This window comes from Centrocercus urophasianus, unplaced genomic scaffold, assembly GCF_019232065.1.
Source record: "Centrocercus urophasianus isolate 14NV4802_14NV808 unplaced genomic scaffold, USGS_Curo_1.0 seq_16, whole genome shotgun sequence".
Taxonomy (NCBI): Eukaryota; Metazoa; Chordata; class Aves; order Galliformes; family Phasianidae; genus Centrocercus; species Centrocercus urophasianus.
This window is the reverse complement of record NW_024884711.1, coordinates 7,454,543-7,478,194: the sequence shown is the minus strand read 5'-3', so window position 1 is coordinate 7,478,194 and position 23,652 is coordinate 7,454,543. Positions and strand designations below refer to the sequence as shown.

The 23,652-nt window shown below is 40.8% G+C and overlaps 1 protein-coding gene across 1 annotated transcript; it reads right to left on the bottom strand.

Moving 5' to 3' along the window:
- Positions 1-1,279: 1,279 nt before the first annotated feature.
- EAF1 (ELL associated factor 1) lies at positions 1,280-23,610 on the bottom strand. The gene is made up of 6 exons (XM_042817365.1): positions 23,488-23,610; positions 20,151-20,245; positions 17,465-17,601; positions 14,450-14,616; positions 6,302-6,532; positions 1,280-4,663 (listed from the first exon to the last, which is right to left on the bottom strand). The coding sequence occupies exons 1-6, from the start codon at positions 23,585-23,587 to the stop codon at positions 4,617-4,619; spliced, it is 777 nt and encodes a 258-aa protein (XP_042673299.1). The 5' UTR covers positions 23,588-23,610; the 3' UTR covers positions 1,280-4,616.
- Positions 23,611-23,652: the final 42 nt, after the last annotated feature.

Sequence of the window (23,652 nt, the reverse complement as noted above, 5' to 3'; positions counted from 1 at the left end):
AAAATATGACACATCTGTGACTTAGAAAGCCAGTTTTCAGCAGTTGTTTAGAAAGTTTCAAGTGTTGTTAAAGTAGCTGGAATCACAGCCTTGTTTATACAAAAGAAAATCTGAACATTTCTAACCCGCACACTAAACTGGAAGAGTGCATCTTTTTTGCTGTGTTTAAGGAAGTTTCAGCCATTGCCCTTGGTGTTTATGGTACAGCAATGCACTGATTTGGCAGTACTTTGGCCAAAGACTTTAAGTGCAAAAAGTACAGTCCATCGGGTGCATTTTGCTGTATGACACCAGAAGATGTACCAGAATTTACAGATTCGATGAGATTTCAAGCCAAATATACAGGATTCCTGCCAAGAAGTCCCATAATTTGTCTGATTTATTTAGTCAGCAATGGTTTTAAAACACATGGTCCAACTGCAGTCCAACAGCACACAGAAAAAAGAAGTCAGCCTTGTTCTGGCCCCTGCTCCCACCCTCAAAAGGCCAAAATGTCACGTGTGGGCACACAAAACCCACTGGCAGTACTAAATGAAACAGCAGCATCAACTGTCTCACCAAAACTCTTGGTCACATCCCTTTAGCAAGACGTTTTTAAGTGGCCTCCAATACTTATGGTGAATTTTACTTATAATAGTGATGCTAAATGCATGCAGCTAGCGCAGGCCAAGGCTCAGTGAGAGAACACCCTCAGAGTAGTAGGAGGAGCTCAAGGGCCTTTCCCCTCACATGGAATCAATAGTATTGGATGGTCCTTAAAGACACCTAGTCCAGCTGAACAGGGACACCTACAGCCCCACCAGGTGCTCAGAGCCCATCAGACCGACCTTGGGTGTCTCCAGGAACGGGGCACCCACCTCCTCTCTGGGCAACCCGTGCCAGTGCACCATCAGCCTCACTGTAGAAAGCTACCTCCTGATGTCTGCCCTTCTCATAGAAGCCAGAGCTGGGTTCAGTCAGCTTATCTCCTCAGGACAGGATTTGTGTGTACAAAGTACGCTGACATTCAACCACTTCAGATTTACTCGTTTGTCCCAATGATTCCCCAACATCTTAGCTTTCGTTTCGACACTACTTTTATTTTCCTTTCCTATCTACGGACTGCGGATACAAGGGTAATAAAAACCTCTGAACAACCAAGTGAATTTAACACATCACCACTCATTGTTACCTGAGAAAATCAGGCGATTACTGATAATAAGTACTCTCCATTACATCCAATTCCAGGCTTCATTTCTCTTAGTTTGCAAATTAAAAAATAAAGAAATACATGCATGGATTGTTGAACTTCATTTTTATTCACGTAAATAGACTTTGAAGGAGGAAAGAAGACTATAAAGCTTTGCCCAGCAAACTGATTTTATACATAACCACAAGCAGGCACATGGCTAGTCTGTAAAAATGCAAATTGTGAAGATCAGTCTCGGCACAATGCCTCAAAATTGGAGCATCACCCCTCTGAGTTATTCTGAGCAACGCTCAAGAATACTATGACTCCCCTATTAGTTCTTCTCAACAAGCCAATCTTTTATATTTGCATTAAAGAAATGAAAAAGTAACCGTATGGATTCAAGGAGATTGTCATAAATTACAATTTAAATCATTATTGACTATCAGTACTAAAACAATTCTAGTTAAGGGAAAAGTCATGAGCAGGCCCTGTTTGCTGGTGAAGTCTTAAGGCAAGTCAAAGCACTGCAGTGGTGGAAGACACTGAACGGAAGAAACCATCAGAGACTAATGCTGACCTCACCAAAGGCAGTGGGCAGCTCTCCCATGAACGTGAAGAAGTGTTTGCTTTGATTCAATTCATTCTGATAATTGCATTCCATACGCATTGTTTTTTCGCATTGAAACTAATTGTCATATAAAAGTGTTTACGAGTAAAAAATTAGCCTAAGGTGCTAAGACCTGCTAGTGCTAAGATAGAACCATCTGGAACACTTTGCTCCATTAAGAGGTTTCATCAAAAAGTATTTTAGCCCATTTATTTCTCTAGCCTGTTAAATATATCCCCAGTCAACTAACTCAAAGAGTTCTAAATAACTGCTTTTCTGCAAGTTACTTCAATTCCCATTTCCATCCGAACAGAACTTGCTGCAAATCACCAACAACAGAGAAGTAACATTTAGGGCTCCTCAGCATACAAGACTTCAAACTTTGGGAGCCCCATCAAAACATCAGGCTGGCAATAGCTTTAACACTGACGTTCATTAAAGGACACATAACGAGGGGGTGGCTGGCTTCTCTGCCCTACGAGCTGCCCACCAATGTTTCCACAGGGCTGACCTCCATCAGACACACCACGTACCTGTGGGTAGGGTACATTCTAGAAAACTTCTCAGGGAGGAGATGCCTGGAGCCACTTGTGATAGTGGGAGGGAGGGGACAGGCCGGTCCCACGCAGGCAGGGACTGCCCTACAGCCATGACCAAGCTGTGGGCCGCCATGTTTCTCGCCAGCCCAATGGGAGCCGTTTGTCGCAGCCTGGGAGCTGAAATGCTCACAAGCTGCAATCCTGACACAACACACCTCCAGGGGACACAAAGGGTGGCTGAAATGTAGCAGCGATCGGCATCGGTATGGAAATATGCTGCTGTGGTTGGAGGGGAGGAAATGGGAGGCAACCATAAACCATGACCTTGAGTACAAACACAAAGCAAGGCAGAAACTGACTGCAAATAAAGCTTTCCTGCTTGCTGATTTAAACCACAGTTGAAGTGGTGATTCAAATCAGTGCAGCCCGCTGTTGTCTTATCCTCTTAAGTTCCACGTATTTTATTCATACATAATTAGTAAACTTCCTATGACGTGTCCTGGATTTTAGAGTGTATGTGCAGCCAATGAATGAGGCAAAGAAAATGTCTCACTGCTGCTTTTCTTTTAAGCACAAGCAGTAATACTGTGAGCACATTTACTCACAGAAGAAGAATAGGAGAAAAAACAAAAACAAAAACCCCAAACAAATCACATCAGCTGTGGCTTTACATCAAGTATATTTCATAATTGTATGTTAAAATATGTACCCACATCATAAAACACTTTAAAAAAAACAATTATTTTTAAACGTTATGTACAGTAATGCAAAAATATGCCTAAATATGTATCGAATGCAAAAAAATAAACCATTTAATAAAATCTCCCTTCCAATGACACCCTGCTCTTCGATACCTTAAAAAAAAAGGAAAGAGCTCGGTAAACAAACAGGAGTTACAACACAAACTATCAGACAAAAGCAGTGCAAAGCAGACATTAAAGAATGGAGAGGCATCCAATCCAGTTTAATTCCAACTGGATTACACCACAACTGCAGTGTCACTCAGCCTACATCAATTGAATTTGGGGTTTAAAAAGTTAGCCTTGTGCTCAAGATTAAGAGGCTGCCCTGGAACTCATTTCCATCAGAGCAAGAAGTTAATGATAATCCAGCTGAGCACCCTTTAAGCCCCCTTAAACAGGGGTGAATTTCATGGTAAACAAACATTTCTTGCTCTGTGTAATTCTGCCAAGCACAGAGATCACATCCAACAAATAGTATGGACTAAAGTCTACCTGGAAGCTGTGGTGGGAGAAAGGCTCGTGCTGTTTCACAGTTGCTTCGTCGTCTCCTCTTTCTGCATCCTTTAGGAAACTGCAAACAAGGCTCTGGGTCTTACCATTTCAGCAAGTCCATTATCTCCTATTTGTGACACTGCAATTTCACTGGCAATCATGCTCCTACGTATTTCTAGGACTAAATGTCTGAATTAAATTAGGTGCTTTATTTGCATGAGAAAATGCTGATCTGGATCTTACTTGGATGTGCTCAGGTGACTGACGTATATCCTATATCATGCTAGAGTAGCTGCCCTCAGAGCACAGCTGACCTGTATGTGAAATATAGCTCTTCTTTGTAAAAGCAATCTGAAGAGGTTTCAGTATTGCTCCCTATGTGAGGTGGCAGGAAGCTCCATTTAAAGACCTGCTTATAAGGCACTGGTGCAGCAAGGTTTGTGACAAACATGGTTTTATGATTTATCCTTTCCAACTATTGAAAAATATGTCCTTTAAATCAATCATAAATAGCAGTAAAAACACATTAGAAAAGTCCCAAATCAAATAAATCAACTTAGTGTTGATGCTTAATTTATAACAGTCCCACTTCAGTGCACACTCTAGGTTCTGCATGGTTGTTGTTGTTGTTTTTTTTAACTCATTGTTGGCACGCATTCACCCTATATTACAAAAGCCCCCCAACAAAGACACAATGGGCTGAATACCTTCCACTATGGACTGAGTATCTCCTACAAATAAGAAATTTTCGGATGACATGATGAAGTTATATGTTAAGCTTACAAATAATGAACAGATAAGAACACAGGGGCATATACTGGCTTCCCCACTGTACACACCTATGTAAAGCTTTTAAAGAATAAGAATATACACAAAATATACACTCAATTTGCAAAGTAAAACAGCCCTCAACATCTGATATTTTACAAAGTTACACATTCCTTCTATTAAAATTCAACATGTGGAAGTATTCCTGTGCCAGATCCTCTTTGTAAGCAATATGATCACTTCAAGGTAATTTAGTTCTTCATGTATATGTAAGAGAAGCAGGAAAAGCTCAGCTTCTAGTCATCACTGTCACTCCCAGATTCACTCAACTGCAAGTCATTTCCTATGGGAAACAAAAACAACAAAACACAAGAAGTGGGTAGGCACATTTAATTGCAATCAAACCAAAGTACAGCCACATGTACACTACAAGATAAAAATAAGCATAATAACTGAATGCAAATGTCATCTCTGTTTAAGGGAGTTGTTCACCATGCCCAAGAGCATTAAGAACTGCACAGGGCTCATACACACCCTGATCCAGGTCCGACGCAGCCACGTAATCTGCTCCCCAGTGGGAGGACAGCACTCCCTTTGCTAGCAGCTGCAGAAGGCATCCCACAGCATCCACCCACCAAGCTCCTCTATACAGCTCTGGGACAAGGCATTGAGGAACTCACTGGCTTTCTTGGCCTTATTAAAATAGACTTTGTTGTTTTAAGGCAGAATGGGTAACCAACGTAAGGTCTCCACATGTCAGTAAGCCAGAAATGTTAGAGCCATTGCAACTCAAAGCTACTGGCTGAAATCAGCTGATACAGGACATGAAGGTTAAGGAAGGCCAAGGGCAGCCCTCCAAAGAGCAGAGATCCAACACAGGAAGGACTGGAAGTGGATCAAAGCGACAGTCTTAGAGCCTGTCTTGCAGAGCACTTGTAACCTGGGGAAGTGGATGGGGTAAAAGCGTGCAATAATCACGCTTGAGATCTGGTTACTGAACCCAGCCCTAGGGGTGCTCTTCCAAGATGCTGTCCCAAACACAAGTCCTCTGCAGAGCAGCCCTGCAACAGCTACACCCTGGATTTCTTCATCTCTTTCCCTCTTTTGGGGAAATTTGAGTTACGGTCACCAGTGACTTGAATACTCAATATTAATCAGGGCAGAAATCACTGCACAAAAAAGAGGAGCTGCCTCAACAGCTCCCAAATCCTACATGGGTCAGAGATTTCTGGAGTAACCTCTGCAGTATTGCAGCCCAAAAGAAGCAGGGAAGAAGCAGCTCACCAACAGAAACAGGGACATGGAAGGAGTCCTGCTGACTTTGCTGAACTTTGGATTTCACCCAAGTGTTACCTCAGGCATTCGCTACTGTCAGGAACACTGTCTGCCTTTGCCAGTTTACCAGCAAGCCTTTTCAGTATCATCTGTATAATACCTAAACTTGTCCTGAAGCTGGAAACCCTACATTTATCTGCATTTGAACTCTACTGGTTCCCTTGTTGTGGATTGCAAGAGATGCACTCAAACATGCCTCAGGAGAAATTTAAAATAAATTATGATAAATAAGTTATGGTTTCTTATAAATGCAGTATTTTAAGTCCACTGAACCTGATCCAGCGTAAAGCCTAATCCATGTTTTCACATTGCAGTAATTCTTACCCTCCAGTGCACCATGTCCACCTGCACTAATGTTCTGCTGTTCACTCTTTCTACTTGGAGGCCTGAATCGAGACTCAGCATGGTCAACAGGGGTCACCATGCCAATGCCCACAGGTTTCAGACCAGACTGAAGCAATCTCCACAGCTTCAGATACATCTCAGCCTTCTTTTAAAAAAAACCAAAACACCTGTCCACATACTTCAGCCATTGCACCTCTTTGGGATTACTATTGGGCAAACTGTACTTCATGGAGCTAGCTTAACATGCTAGATAACTGTCTCAAGCAGCTTTCCAGAGTAATAAGACAGAAGCTTTACTTACGGAGCGTGCTCATGAGCTGATTGCTTCCTTGTGTCCTGCTGGTGCCGTTAGCAACAGCATTCCTATTGTTATACTGCTGGTGAGGTGGCTGGGAAGGGGAAACATGTGCTAGCTCTTCGCCCTCACTGCTGGAGCTTTCATCTTCGCTTCCAGATGAGCTTTCTGAGTCCGATGAGCTGCTTCCACTGCTGCTACTCATCTGCTCAATAATTTCAACCTCCGCTCTCAGCTCTGAAATAAAAGGACACTGATCTGGTTGGAACCACGAATAAGCCTCATGGAATTTGGGAAAAGAATACGAAAATGCAATAGTTTAGTCAAGTACAATTTATAACATCAAAATAGCTCATATGAAAAAGAGAGAATCAGGAAAGAAGAAACAAACCATCCCAACATTTTTTCAACCCAGTTGTTGCAGCTGAATCAGAAGAACAGCAAAGTTTAGTGCCACAAAACCTTCATTTCTGTTATTATTACTTATAAACTTTACACTTACGAAAACACTTCCTGCTTCATTATTTTCCCACAAGATTTTATGCTTTAAATACAAACTAAACACATTTTCTCAATGAGCCTTACAGGCCAAAAGCCAGCCCTTTTTCTTTTTTTTTCTTTTAAAGCATTTAAACGTGCAGGATTCCAAATTCTGGTAGAAGTCAGTGACATTTAGGCTTCTGGTAAACGCAAAGAGAGAGAGAAAGCATAGGCTTATGACCACAACAGAAGCTGCTTTGACTTAAGAGTGTATGAAACTGCTCCAGCACAAAGTCACACAGCTCATTTTAAAGAAACTCAGGAAACAGATAAATGACATCAGGTAACTTAGCAGTGGGACAGGCAAGAACAGATGAGAACCTTCACACACTGGAGAGTAGTGACAGTGGTGCCATAGAGCAAACGAGTAGCCATGGAAAATGGACTGCTCTGAAACTGGGAAGTTATTCAAGTCAGTCACACCTCACTTTATGGTTACCAGCATAAAGAAATAGTGGAATAGCATGACAGCCTCATCAGCAAAAGTTGGTGCTGGCTGACCAACCAGTTACTATGCAGACCTTAAGGTAAGTCACAAACCATTCCACATTGTTAAATGTGTTGTAATTACAAACCCTGTTAGAGGAATATTTTTTTTTCCTGTATCTATGCACAAAGCTGAGTATCTAACTACTTACTTCATGTAGGAAGGTTTCCAGGAAGGAACAATATTCACACGTGTTATTCAAAGTATAAGGAACCATCAAAATTTAGGCTCTCATTGTGCTAGCAGTTCTACACCCACAAGGTAAGAACTCAGTGCTTGTCCTGGACAACTTAAGGGCTAAAGAAAAAAGGATGAAAGAAGAGACAACATAAACACAATTATGCCTACCCAACAAATGGAGAACTGACACGAGGAGTAATTTACCTTAGATCAGTCTTGAGAGTTACTCAGACTGAGATGAAGCACAACTCCTGAGCTAGGGACATCTTCCTGATATGGCATAGCTAGAGCATACAAAGCGAGTCCCTCCTTCATGTCAAAATGGCACAGTTTTAATTCTTACTGTCTTCAGACCACGCACAAGTAAATGTGAACAACTGGAACTCTTCTGTTTTTTAATAAGATCAGTTTTCCTTGGGCTGCTTAACACTTCAGTGTAACAGCTAAGTTTTCAGCCTCCACATAATTTGCTGGCAGGAGTTCCCCTAGCTCAGCAGGTATTGCTTTCAGAAATTAACTTTTCCGTTGCCTGTTCTGAAGCTGCTACTTTTCAATTTCAAAGTTCAGAGCTCAATTTCAAGTGCTATAGTTATATTGAATTAGAGACAAGGAAGGCATATTGAAAGAGAACAACTGTATTACTAACTCCAGCAGGGTATTTAGTGATAATGGGGTTGTTCCTCAAGTCTACTTCCTGAAGTGAGATCCCCGACTAGATCAACTGTGGTTTTTGTGCTTTATTAGTATGTCAGGCAAAATTTACCTTTTCATCATTAAGACGTAGCATGAGAGACCATTGGAAGTGGGGGGAAAAAATATGCAATTAGGCCAACAGAAGCTGTTAATTTGTACTGTAATGACTTTCTCAGTCCTTCCCAACAGAGTCTTACAAGCTTTACAAATGCATTTCATGGCTGGAATCTGCTACATGTAAAAATTAGTGCTGTTAAGTCGGTGTTCTTACCTACCCTTATTTAATATTTCAAATGATAAATGTTCTCTGTGTTCAAGGCTAAGAAAGACATAGGGGAGAAGTAAACAGGAATAAAAGCACTTTCCCTTTAAATATTTTTTTCCTAGCTTCACAATATGAAATTTCCGCATACTTTTAATAAGGATAAGAATCATTAGCTGTAAGTTACAGTGTTGCTAACACTTTGCTAGAATATTCTGGATTGTAGCAAGCACAACCACATACAGACTGCAGTCCACAAAGCAAGAAGATTCAATAAATAGGTCTGTAGAAAGATGAGTGAGAATTACAGCACTTACTGAGGTAGAGTCTATGGTCAAAAAGGAGTGTCTTGGTATGTAGAAGTGGAAAGAACATACCAATCCAGAAAGCAGCTTACAAAACAGTGGGAAAATAAGAATCAGAAAAGGATGGTGAAGCAATCCAAGAGAAATGGGTGTTGAAAGGGAAAGGATGCAACAGGAAGTGCTGTCCAGAGACTAAAGAAGGAAAACAAAAAGTCTTAGCAAGGAGTTTGAACTCAGTGTGGTAGGTGAGGAGAGAAATGAAGGAGGGAAATGATGCAAGCTGGTGGTTGGGAAAATAAAATTAACCTAGCTAACACAGAGATGAGTAGCAGCACTGTGGGGTTTCTGCTGGGAAGGAAGAGACCTGGAAAATCCCATATGAGAGCTTTGGATACAAGGAGGGAAAGGGATGACATCTTGGCTGAAGCAGTAAGGTAAAGTACACACACAGATAAATCATAACACCACCAACACCATGAAGGGCAAGGACTGCAAAGGTACGTGTGTTATCAGTGACAGTGGTTAAGGATGGAAACTCAGCTCAACGCCATTTTCTAATCAACATTTGCCTCAGAGAGGCTGTTCTACTTCCTTCCAGGTGCCTTGTCTCTTAGCTCCTTGAGTCTAGAATTCTAAACGTCTTTTCTCTGGGAAGATGAGAAAAAAAGTCATTGTTTACACTAATGTGGCTGAGCCAACGATGACTCCAAAATCTCGCAGGAAAAAATGGCCTGCTTTAAAAATGTCAGAATCTATATTTTTCAATTTGCCTGTCATGCTTAGTGCAGTTATGGGTATGGAAGCCTCAGCTAAATGCTTCCTTGCAATGCCTCCAGTTAAAATAGCTATGTGTGTACATACCTGTACCTATACACTAAGCTGAACAATGAAAAAAAATCAGACCTTTCCTAGACCACTTTTTGCTCCTCAAGATCAAGCTCCTCATGCTGATGAGCCTTTAAGGCTTAAAAGATGACAAGAGTCAGGATGTGCAGCAGCTAGCTTTAAGAAAGCTTTTCACACAGTGTACTTTTGAACATTTGCCTTAATTGAATCTACATCATCTGAAAAGGCTGAGATTGCCAGGGGAATCTTTTGCATCTGGAATGTTACAGCTGTAGGTTTACTTTCAGGAAAAGAAAATGGCTTACTGTTTTATACAGTCCATGCAGTTTTTAAAATAAAAAAAAAATAATTCAACAGCCTTTCTCAGCAGGGCTCTTTTCTGTGTGTATTTTATACCAAAGGCCCTAATCTCTTCCAGTAATTGTGGCTAAGGGTTCTTGCCTCTTCATTCAAAACAAATAGGCCACGCAGGATTTTTAACTAAAGCCCTAACCTTGGGCTGCAAGACTACCACAGGCTTTTGGAAATAATGTCACTCAGCATTAGGGAGAATAAGGCTGTATGTTCATAGCAGAATACTTGCTGTTAATAATGGTATGCAAGCTGGAGAGAAATCAACTTGATTTTGGCATTTTGAATATGCAGAGATGGCAGCTAGAAGAGGCAGTACTTCACAGTGAAGTGCAACAATTTTGGTGGAGAAGTCCTTGAGAGACAAATATGTTCTGTGGCATAATACTTACAAGACTACAGCTGCCTTTTAAATAAATAATACCTGCTCAGATTCTTAAGCATTGAATCTATAGTTTCCAAACCAGATATACGTTTATGTGGTTCTTTCGTTAATGCGTGCTTTAATTATGTCAATATTAATTAAAACATCTCTGCCATGGTCAAATACACCTCATGAATGCCAGTAATCTCATGTACACAAATGGCTATCATGTTGCACTTTTGCAAATGTTCACTGCTTAATGATTTTTGATCATAAGTAGCCATGTATTCAAAAGAATAAGCTCTTACCCTCTCTGTTCCTCCTTTCATGCAGGAGGACAAGATAAAAGCTTGCACAGCAAAAGACTCTTCTAGTGCAGGACCCTACAGACAGCCTCCCAAAGGCCTCTCTGCCTGCACAAAGGACTGGTTTAACTCCCATGTGTTCTGCCTCTGTCCTCAAGCACTGCTATTTGGACAGGGCAAAAAAAGGATGGATGCAAGGACTGACTGACCTGGAAGTCACCTCGAAGTCACCTGGAAGTCAGCTCATTCTTATGGGGAGTTGAAGGAACGCACAGCTGAGGGTAGTGGAGGTAAGCAAAAACCTACACTGGGCTTGGCTTAAAACTACTGTTAAACATCACAAGGGCTGTGTCTTACCACACCCTTGAATAGGGCATACTGGGAGCAGGGAGAGTCATAGTGCCACAGCAATGTTTTCAAAGACCTCCTGTGAGGATTTTAAGTTCTGTGCTATGTCCATTAGAGAAGAAGCATAGAATTTCATCTTTACGTTTGTTGTTTCATACACCAGAGTTAATTCAACCACAGGAAAAGCCACTGCTTGAACGGAAAGAACACAATCTTTTCACTGCTTAAAAGTCCATAAAGATACACATCAAAGGACTGGAGACTATCTTACAGCTTCTGCATTTAAGTTCTCTTAATTGTTTTTGTTATACAATGGTGCCACTTTAGCCCTACCTTTGCCAAGTACTTTCTCATTAGTAGATGGTTTAGTAATGCTGATGCTCTACATCAGGTGTGTCCAACCTACAGGCTGCACACAGCCTGGGGCAGCCAGTAATGAGCCCCCATAAGATTGTGAACTTCTAATGTTTTTCTTTGATTTTTAGAGATACTTCTCATGAGTCGACTGCACGAGGCTCAAACACAAACTGAGCAGGGAATAGTGGAACAGTGCAGAGGGCACAGCGCAGGGCTGACTGCCTTTTGCACCACCACACACACAGGTGAACTGAAACCTGCATGTGTTGCACATGACACGTGTTGTGCTGCTTGGCATAATGCAGTCATTGGCCACAACAATGTTTTAACCCACCTACCCCTGTGTGTGCCTGTGAAGACACGTGTTTTATTAAGCAGACATGGAAGTTTTCTTATTTTATTAGTGAAGTTGGGCTTGTGTTATTTTGCGAAGTTATTTAATAAGTTAACATGTTCTCTTTGGAAGAAATACCCGCAATACTCATGCAGTGCTGACAAGTTTTGTAATTTTCAACGTTTCAGAAAGTTCACAAAAAGTATGAAACAGTTGGGTGATTTGGTTTTTTTTTTTGTGTGGATTTGGCTGCTCATTTTCATGAGTTAGACATGTGTCTTCAAGGTGAAAACCAGCTTATCTGTTCTATGTTTCAAACCACAGTAGCATTCCAAATGAGACTTAAACTATGGCAAGCTCAAGTAATGGCAAATAATTTTATGCATTTTGATATATTGGCTAAATACAGTCCTGAGAACACTGAAAAATATGCAGCTGTGCTTTCTGTTTTGATAAAAGGTTGAAAATAGGTTTCAAGATTGCAAAAAAACAAAAAAAACAAAAAAAACACCTTTGTGTGTATGTGTGTATTTGTGACTCCATTTTCAACCAACAGAATTATATAACTGGTGAATTTTCAAATTAAATGCATAGAATTACAATCAGACATTCAACTTGAAGACAAAATTTGATCATGTCTCTTTTCTAAACCTTCATAAGCTCTATCTGATCAGAGAGAAATACCCCTTGCTTCACAGTCACACCTTGTTCACATCATTGCTTTTTGGCTGTATGTACATTTGTGAACAAATATTTTCAAGGATGAAGCACAGGAAGAGTAAAATTAGATAAAAAAAATCTGTGGTGGACACATGGAGAACTCACTGAGAATTGCAACCACTGTCATCAAACCAGACACTGATGCATTAGTTTCACAAAATGAAGGTAGTTTTATAAAATCCACTAGTTTTATGTTTCTGTTGCCCTTTTTAGTTTTAATACAAATATATAAAAATAAAAGAAGTTTTTCACTTATATAATATTAACTATGTTATATGTGTATTTTATATGCAGCCCAAGACAATTCCTCTTCATGCAATGCGGCCCAGGCAAACTGAAAGGTTGGACAGGCATGCTCTAGATAATCAATGGTGGAAGTGATAGTAAGTGCTGAAAGGTTGAGAAATGCTTAGAAAAATAGAAAGAGCACATAGTGAAAGCAGAAAGCAAACTGCCCAGGTATTTTCCCTCTTTCTTTTCAGCCTTTAAAGATTCTCTCTATGAAATACCAATTCAACACTCTACTTTTAGTACAAGTCAGGTGTTCTTTAGTTTGATTTTAGAAACCAAACTCAATAGATCATTTGTTTGGAGGTACTTTCCAACAGAAGACAATCATGTGGCAAAAAACTCCAAAACTATAACAGTTCTGAATGATGTGACATATTTTTAGACTGCTAGAAAATAGTTTTTGCAGTACAGATGTCACAACAGACAAACGTAATTGTTCTGCTGTAAAAACATGACCTTTACAAATTGCCATGTATATGCAGAAGAGCACCCCCCCCTATTTTAAGTATCTGATTATACATTATATATAAAGACACTTAAAATTTACAACTGATTCAGTTTTTAAATTGATATATAACCTGATAGCTTTCTCCTTACCTATTACACGGGAAATAAAAATGGCAATGCAGCTAAGGGAACTGTAGCTAACAAACTCTCAGACTTCGATTCTGTCTGCTGACCAGCATCCAGGTATTGAAAATATTACTGCTGTGAAAGAGTGAAACCAGTCAGCACCTATACAGACACACAGACAGCTCAGCTGTAAAAGTGTCACTTAGTGATTATCAAGAACTGAAAAGACAAAAAAAAGCCCCGCTAATAATCAACACAGACTGGGAAATTAACATAGGCTAAGTCTAAAGGCAAAAGTAGCTATATGGGATAAGGGAAGAGATCCAAAAAGAAAACACTAGGAGAAAGAACAGCCTTAAAAAGAATGTAATTGTGTCTGGTGCCAGATAAGTAACCTAAGAGAACCAAATAAAAATCTCAATTTAAGATCTTCCTCATTCTGACAGTATTAACTGCAGCAAAATAACTCCAGCATGAAAGGAAGGACTTGGGCAAAGAAAGTGAGCCCACAGTGAAACACTGAGACAATACATTGCCTAAGAAGGAGACACAGTTGAGGCAACAGTCCCTTGAAGTGCTTCAAGACACTTGAAGAGCAGGTACAGCACTATATGGCAGGTGTGATAAAAGCTACAGAGGAGCCATGGTATTGGAAGTGGTTGGCTTGTTCTCTCCTTCATCCTTCCCCTACTAGCACTGCTTGACATGGCACAGACTCCAGTTCCTGTAATGAGGACACAGTCACTGAGCCTTCCTGCTAAATGGTTCTGACCTTGCTTTCCACAGGGTTAACCCCAAGCTACTTGACTGCCTCACTACATCTTGGATCAGCAGCTGTCGCTGTTGTCTAAAACACCCATTCAGCCCGTCCAGCATTCAGCTGCAGTAACTTCTACCTTCTGAATTCACACTTCTTTTGTTGTCTTTCCATATCAGAGAAATAGTTTGGAAGAAAGAAAGTTATTTACAAGGAGGAAGCTCTCTCATACCAGAAAACACTGCAGTATAAATAGCTATATGCTGGCAGAAGAGAATAGATAATTCACCTTTAAGATGAGATATAAGACAACAAACCAATTGTAAAGAACCAGCCTCTAATCCCTGAACATTCTAACACGTTTTTATACATTGTAAGTCAGAGTTTTTATTAAAAAGAAGAAAAACAATCCAAACCCAGAAGTCACACACCCTTCTTTACCTCTCTTAATGTCATCCAGTTGAGGCTCAGGTGAAGGATTATCTTTCAAAGGAGAAGTTTTAGGTCCAGTTGCTGGCTTGGTTGGGGCTCTGAACTGTGGAGGAGGTTGAGATGCTCGGGCAGACTGTTGTTCTATTCGGGCTTGGATTTTACTGCTGCCCTCTGCTCTGAAACAACAATCAGAGACATTGAGCACTACTGTGCATCTGTGTTCAGCTTTTTCAATACCCTTGTGCTAATGCATGATGTGTGACTTCCTTTAAACAGCACTCTATGTTGTTTTATTAAGCTGAGCAGTGAGTGATAGGTTTCTGTATGTAACACATGATTTCGGCAGCAAATATGCCTACTGCAACATCCTTAAAAAATGCATTTTCAAACCCAGGTGAATTTGACACTGCTGAGACACACAAGCTGAAGAATAATAAAGGTTTTCATTTAGCAATCAATATTTGTAATTTTAGAAAAGCATCAGCAACCACACTAGTTTAAATCGACCATACGAAAAAAAATCATTCATAACAAAATCCTGCTTAACATTACCACAGCAAAATAAATGTTTCTCTCACTTGCAATTGTACATTCTCAAACTGAACTCTCTCAGAGGTCAACCTGACTGGAGCAATCTGTTTTGCTGATAAATACTGCAGGAAAGCATTTATTTCTCATTTTTCATTCACTTACACATCCCTTAAAAGAAAAAAAAAAAAAAAACACCAAAAAAACACAAAAAAACAGTTTAATATGTTTCCTTAGTGGGAAATTGTCTACAGGATAATGCCATGCTTAGCTGATCAATCCCAATCAGGTGTTATTTCCTTTTCTGAATCAATGGCGTTATTCGGACTGTAGAACAGTCAATACCCTTGGAAGAAAAAACATACTCAGGTCCCTCTGTGTCACACTACAGTGAGGTTAAAGTATGGAGTGTATTTATCACACAGCAACAAAGCCTTTGGGAATATGTCTCTACGTAGCACAGCATGGAAACAGTTTATGTGTATAATAAGAGCTCAGTTTTGGTTCAAGAGGGTCCCAGCTCCGTAATGTGACACTTTGCGCCTGTAAGCTCTTCCCACACAGAAACAAGTTAAACTAGCCCATATGGAACTTCCTGGGACTTCACCTAAACATCTTCTGGTATCTGACCCACTGCATTTAGCACTAATTAAAGAATGTGTGTGCTGCAGTGAATCACCGATGAAGCCACAAAAACTAGGCACAGAGCCACCTCCTCCTTACTGAAATGCAGCCTTTAGGTATGACAGCAGTACACTTTACATAGACATTTATGAGACATTCTTACTCAGAGGATAGCGAGGCACAGCTGTCCGAGAAGCTGTGGTGCCCCATCCCTGAAGGTGCTCAAGGCCAGGTTGGACGGGGCCCTGGGCAGCCTGGTCTGATGGCTGGCTGCCCTGCCCACAGCAGGTGGGCTTTAAGGTCCCTTCCAACCCAAAACATTCTATGATTCATGATTCGTTCTACGATTTAGAGTAGAAGTGGAGATCCGGGGACATGCTCACTACCTCATGTGAAAGGTAAAAGCAAAAGACCATTTCCAGTATTAATTATGCTCTTAGAACTACAGAAGACCATGCGTAGACAAAATGCAGTTTCTCCTCTAGGAATGTAATCACGATGTTCACACTAAAAACTCTGCTCCTACACTGTCCACAGGTTGTTAAAATCCAAGTAGCCATGAAAAAAAAAAAAAAAGCCACTTCTGAGATAAAAAACTTAAGGACTTAAAAAAAAAAAAAAATAAAATAAAAAAAAAAAAAAAAAATCACCATTCCTCAAAACATAGATCCCCAATTTTTTTTCCCCCTGCCTCTGCTTAAGAAAAGCTGAAATGTTTAAACCTTAACAGAGTCAAAACTCAGTGTATCCTAAACAGCATAGTGAACACAAGCTCTCCTGGTACTCCTTGGCTCCTTTCTGCCTTAAGCTTCATCTGGAATTATCAGCAGAATTTAAATTGCTGGGAATCTAAATCTCATCTGTAAGCACTCCTATCCAGTGGACAAGACATCTTGCCTTTGAGTGACACATGGATGAGTTACCATTACTGACACAGAGAAGCATTACAATCCATTTACTTTTAACTCAAGGTGGTTTTTGGCAAACTTCCATCCAATTCCTAATAAGCTGCAACCCACGTTCCTATTACTTGTAGCAGCTAAAAGCTCGACAGCGCAGTGAAGTGTTTTTTTTCTTTAAAAAAACATAACATACTTGTAGAATTGTTTAAGATCTGCTTCTTCAGGAAACTGCTTTTAGATCTTAATATCCTGTGTTCCATTGGCTTTGAAAGAACAGAATCCAAAGGTTTCAGGCACTTGCAGAACAGCAAGACTACTAAACGTTCCAGCTGTTCACTTTGTAGCATTTGCACAAGTCTGAATATTGGGTCAGAGATTTCTGGCCTTGGCAATTCCAGGCAAAACCCCACAACCATTATTTCTTCAGTTTTCTTTTTTTTTTTTTTTTTTTTTTTTCCCCTTTCAAGTTGAAGCTTTGGACTTTTGCTCCACTCAATGTGCCACTGATCCAATACAGTGATAAGCATTTCTTGCTCCTTAATAGTATGTTATTAAAGTATCATGACTCCCACAGAAGCTGTAGGGAACAAGCCCATAAAGCACAACAATCCTTTTGACAGCCTACTATTTTCATCATCTGTTTCAACTAACCAGAGATTCCTGAAACACATTCCATCTTTCAGCCAGCTTCAAAAACTTCAAATCGTCAGAGATGCTTCACTGCAAACTATAATTATGTCCTTTCAGCGGTGGAAAATTTACAAATTCTTTACTCTTGCATTTATGCTCCCAACAGCTACTTTTGTTTTTTTTTAGGCAAGATAATCGTCTGTGTAAAGCTGATAAGGTTTAGTAAGCAAACATTATTCCAAAATAAAAGATAATCGAGTTCAGGTTTGAAAGACACCATCTGAGCAGGAAACTTCAGCAAGAATTCATCCTATTAACTCAGCCCAGTCACCAGCTTTACCTTGTTTTCTTGACTTGAATGTTGCTACTGAGTTTTTCCAGAACATACTCCCCAGTGTCATGATTGATAATAAGCACACAGTCCTTCTGATACGGCCTTTTATTTCCTTTAAAAACAGTCATTGGAGGAGTTGAACCCTGGTATCAAAGAAAGAGCACATTTTTGTTTGGTTACATTTCCCTATCTAAAAGTTTATAAACACTAAGGCAAATGATTGTGTTTCTTCTGACTAGGGGGCTAAGCAGATAATAGTTAGTTCCTACTGAAAATACTCTTTCATGAAAAAGGAAAAATACAGTTAATGCAGTAGAACCAGCTTCCTCATAGCAACATTATGCCTTTCATCATTCTACGTGCCTAAACAGGGATGAAACACCTTCTCCATAGTTGCCATTATTTACATTTGTTTGCTTTCCTGCCGTTAATGTGCATCACAACAGGACATTGCAAGACATACTGAAAGAAGTTCTCAGCTACGAGTCCTCAGATTTCACTGTAATACACACCTAGCTATTCAGTACAAGAGAAATGTTACAAATGTTTATTCATATACATCTTTGCACATTAATGGCAGGAAAGCAAACAAAATCAGGAATAAATTTTATTCCGAGTAGCAAAGCAAATCAATCAAATGTTATCAATTCAGAATGAAATTCCTGTTCCCAACATTGCTAATAAATAGAATATGCTTCCATCTAAAATGGCTTCTGAACATTAAGGGCGAGAAAGGAGCATTTCCAACAAAGATACTGTAAGATGTACAGGTACGATTCAGAAAACATCAAGGTCTCATGACAGTCTCATCTTCAAAGGCCTTTTACATTTTTATCACTCCTACATTTAAGCGAGGAAAATAACATTTAAGGGAATAAAAAGCAAGTTGAAAGTCAAAGCCTGTTCTCTGTTGATCAATAAATTAGGAAACAAAGAACAAATTTAACAAAAGCTGATCAAAGTTTGTTGCCCACCACTCTATGAACCAGGGACCTCTAAGCTCACAAAAGACTCTAATTTGGGCTGAAAAATGAGCAGAGATTTAAGCCCTACCTAAGTAATCCCTAACAGAGGGTTTCCAGATCCTGCTGATTACAGCACAGAAGAAGATAGATGAAGCAGGTAAAATAACCAGAGCTGTTTGCTAAACTCTCATGCTTGAGAACAGAGATTCTTCATTTCTCCAAACATGACTGTTTATCAAACATGAAAGCTGCTAAATCCACAAGTAGAAATAGTGTTTCAAGTTACCCAAGCACTCAAGGGACACGAAACCAACTCCATTGAACAAATCATCAAACAGAGACATCCTCAGGGATCAGGCAATTTCAAAAAACAAGCTAGAATCTCAGAAGCAAAGCAGGAACCAAGAAATTCTGTAAAGTTTGTCAGAGTGAAATGACCTCAGAATTTTTCAGTCCTCTTATTATATTCCATGTTTCTAAGGAGCATAAGCAGTGCTTCTGTGGAACAACAGACACTCAGTGGCTGCAGTTAGGTCCCGTCCCTCTGGAGCACACTGTGAGCTGAAAGCCACTCATAGGAATACAATCAAATTAAACTCATCAGAAGAAAGATTTGGAAAGGGGAATTACAAGCAATGTTGTTCAACACAAAATCTGAATGAACAGCACAGTTGCCAGACAATCAAAAGTAAATACCATGGCTATTAATCACATCGTTGCCTGCTCCCAAACAGCACTACTGCGCTCACCACTTCTATACACAAACGAAAGCAGGCAAACTTCCAAACGTGACCAAAGCCAGATAAAAGGCAGGAGCGGGGAAGCAGGCTTAAAGCCTTATTCACCAGCAGTATTATCACAGTACCAACAGCTACTGATTAAAAATACCAATGTGCTAGAATTAACAGTCCCACAAGAATCTGAGATGTGGCTTCCAAAGTGATTAGTGTTGCCCTGCTATCACCGAACTTATCTGTATCTCTGAATTTTGTTTATTAGCTTGACACATAGCATTATTTTCAGCTAATAAACAAATCCAGTTCCAGCATGCAAGTGTTTTTGGTTTTTTTTTTTTTGCTTTGTTTTGGTAAGGCAACCACAGAGCTTTCAACGACAAAACAGCTACATCTATAAACAGTTTTAACACTTGTTTTATTACTGTTTGACCATCAGTCTCATCAAGTAGATATTTATGGCATAATTTAAGGAGGAAGTGGATGGGAAACTACTTCATTGTTGCTCACAAGAAAACTCTCCCCTGTCCCATTGATAAAGCTAGAGGCAGGGTACCATCTGTGCTATCTGTGCGTGTAGGAAATAAACAAGGCTACAGGCCCAGCTTCAGCTTCTGAACAGCACATCCTGACTAAACCCACAGTTACTCCGCTTCTATTCCTTACATTGTAGCACTAAAAATGGAAGGAAATCAGGTAGAGAGCTTCAGCTAAAAGAAGTCGTTGTCCTTTTATACAAGTAACAGTAAGAAGGAACTAATCAAAAGAACCAAATGAAGCCCTACAAATAAGACTCTTAGCACAGACTCAATTGCACGGTCCTCTCCTCGCATAACGTGCTGTAACTCCAGCTGCTCAAACACCGAGCCCACCTCTTCCAACAAGAGTCTGAAGTAAAAAATAACATACAGGGCAGAACGGAATTACATTGCAAATTTGCAATTACATTGCAAATAATGGGGATACATTCAATACCACAGTCAGCATTCTTACCGGAATATGTGGCAAAGTGATTGTTACATCATCTCCTTTACCCACTTGGATCTCGCCTTCACAAGACGTATCAATCGATGCCGGCTTAAAATCATCTAGGGAGGAAAACAATTGTGATTATGACTCTTGGAATCTTCAGAATTTGGAGCTTTTAGAATTCTCCTCGGCAAAAAGGCACCACACATTCATTGTGGCTACAGGAAATGCTAAAATACACAGTGGCTTGCACCAGGGGTGGAACAGTACACCAGTATAACCTTGTTCATATTCACAGCTCCTGCCACCTGATGGTAAAAGATGTAAAAGTCTCTTTCAAAAATGGAAGTAAATTACCAGACTGTGTCTGAAAGACCAAAAGCAGGCTCCTCCTGATGTTTGATGTTGCACACAGGTGTAAAACTGTATCAAGCATCCCATAGGAGTATCAGGTCCCAGACCAGGACTCTAAGGCTCCTGCCACCTCCAAACCTGAGGATTCCATCTATATCAAAGGCTAATTGAGTGAGACCAGCTCATTTAACCTCACTGATATTTTTGACTACTAACAGACATCTTGCCTTTGCAACACCCACTTGAGAGGACAACTTAGCTCCCATCTATGGGAAAAAAAAGGTGCTGGTGTTATTTCACCAGGCTCCACACAAGGCCAAAACTGCTGTAGATGGAGAATGGAGAGCATAACTGAGGTCAGACACTGCTGCTGCTCTAAACAAAGCCCCACTTTCAATAATTTCTGCCACACTGTATGGAATGCTTTCTCCCCCAAGTAATGCGTTTGTGTTTAGCATATTTATTTGAACTAAGAACATTTTAACTTCAAAGTATTTCCCACTCTGTAATTCTGTCATGCTGATGAGCCATGAAAACCTGTAACATTGTGACAGAGGATTTAGACAAAATGAAATAAGATCAGACAGCTAAGTATTTCTTTTAAACAGGCATCCATACGATTCTAGCATCTCTGGATACAAGAGGTGCAGTTACATTTGCAACCAAGACTTTTAATTACTGCATTAGTTAAGACATCAATATCTTAGAAAAACTAAATTTCAATTGCACTATGAAAAGCACATTTGCCAGGGAAAGAAAACAGCTTGTAATAAATTCTCATTAAGGAGACGTTAATGTCTAATTGAGTTTCACTTTGACAGCACAACAAGCAGAATCAGGCACACTTGACTTAATCCTCATGCCTTAACTGCCAGACCAAATCACATCTTTCATATTCATCTGCGCAATCTATTTCTAGCTATTGTTTCCCACCTACTTTATGTGCAAGCTTGCTAAATAAAACAAAACAGCTGTAGATGAGCTGCAGTCTTTGCCAAAAAGGGATCAAGGGTTTCAATGGCGCAGTCACTAAATGAAAAAACACAGCACTATGATGCTCCTTTCTTAGGTATAAGTAAAATACGCTTACTCTAAGCAAACACACAACAAATTGCTTTCATTCAGAAAGCTCATTAGGCATGCATGCTCGGCTAGTTTTGCTGTAGATGGAGTGCACGTATGCCTTTTCAGCTGTAAAACCCAATCCTTTTTCCAAAAGTCAAATATTTTTAGATGCATTTCCAAACCCAGTTTTTCAGTACAGGATTTCATAAACGTCACAGAAAACAATAAAGTATTTTAAGGAGGAAGAGACAAATCCAGCTTGCAAAATCCTCTTACTGCAGTTTGCATGAAGAGGATTACAGGGATGATATAATGCTCAGTTCCCAGACAGATCATCAAGATCAACCATTAGGAAAAAGAAAATCAAGAGATCTCACTTGAATGTCATCGACTAAAAATACAGCACATTAAAAGCTCTTCTGAAATAAAAAACACACTCTTTCAGTTGTAGCCTGAAGTGCCTTGGCTCTGCAACCCCTGGAGAACTTGATTATGAAAGCACTTTACATTCTAGAAATATACTGCATTGCTATCTGGATACAGCTTGGGTTTAATTCGCCCACTATCAGACGGCATCCTCATTCCTTTGATGGTCGGGCTATTTTAAATCTTTGATTTATAAATGGGGATTTGCTGGTGCAGCAGAGCTGGCTAGAAGCATTCAGTGCTATATGTAAACAGCTACATACACCAAACGTATGGTACAGCATTCTTCAACATGGTGGAATTATGCATGATCAGAGGGAGGAACCACGCAAAATTTAAGCAGGCAGAAGCTTTTGTTTGGGGAAATGGCTTTGCTTCAAGCGCTGATCATCTTCTTGAGGAACAGCTCAACCTAGAAAGTTGTTCCCTCAGTTCTCGCTCAGACCTCACCAAATTACGCATCACAACCACGGGACTGCAATCCCAGGACTACACATCACGTAGCAAAAACCTCTATTATTAATTGTACCAATTCCTCACCCAATCACAAAGCGACCAAAATACAACTTCAGCATTATTCTCATTTACTGCTGGTGATTAACTACTTATTTTAAGCCCTGGGCCTGTTTACAGAATCACAGAATCCTAGGGGTCAGAAGGGAGCTCTGGAGATGACCAAGCCCAACTCCCTGCTAAAGCAGGTTCCCCACAGTAGGTTGCAAGGATGAAGTAGCAGTTCCCTGGGAATGATTAGGACATGAAATAGCAATTTTTTGCCAACAGAATTCCAGCAGAGGAATGCAGTGAGCTCTTTCCTCTCCAAAACCATCTCCTTAACATGAAACAAAACGCTCCCAATGTTACGTGAGAAAAGTTGGAGTGGTCTCTGTCGACTTAATGGCAGATTGTTCCTGTTATTCTAAAACTGTTAATGCTGGAGACCATGCCTCAACACTTCTCTTACTCTTCAGAGTTACCACATATATGGCAACACCGTGTGAGCCTGAGTCACTTCTCCCCGCTTCCCCAGAAAGTGACTTACTACCTAGATTACTAGAGGAGGGGTCGTGGTGCCACGACAGCAACCACCTCCATTCAAACTTTAAATCCAAACTGCGGCTCCTTGAGCCGGGCCCGCGGTGCCATTAGGGAGAAGAATAAAGGAACACAAGCAGCAAACCGTCCACTCACGGTGGATCCAAGGAAAACTTCAGACAGCATTCAACCACGCCAGCTTCACCCCCACTGCCTGCCGAGACCCTGGGTGGGACGGGGTGGACGCTGACGGGGGAAACGGGCGCAGAGAGAAGGGAGAAGGAAGGGCCGGGGGAGGCACAGCCGCAGTGAGCGAGGGGCGAGAGGGGGGAGGGACCCCGAGCGCGGCGGGGCATCGCTCTGCCCACAGCCCAGCACAGCCCGGCGGGAAGGGGCCGAAGGCAGGGGGCTCGTCCGCAGGAGGGGCGGGAGGAAAGACGCGGCCAGGCTAAGCGGGAGGAGAAAGGAGGGCGGTGCTCACAGCGGATGGTGTGGAAGAAGGCCTTGGGCCGCCGCTCGAAGCTCTCGCCCAGCTGTAGCGGGTGGTCCTCCTTGTCCAGCGGGTTCGCCGAGCCGTTCATGGCCCCGCACCCGCCCGTCCCGTCCCGGCCGGTCCCTTCCTTTCCTCCGCCCGCCGTGTGCGCTG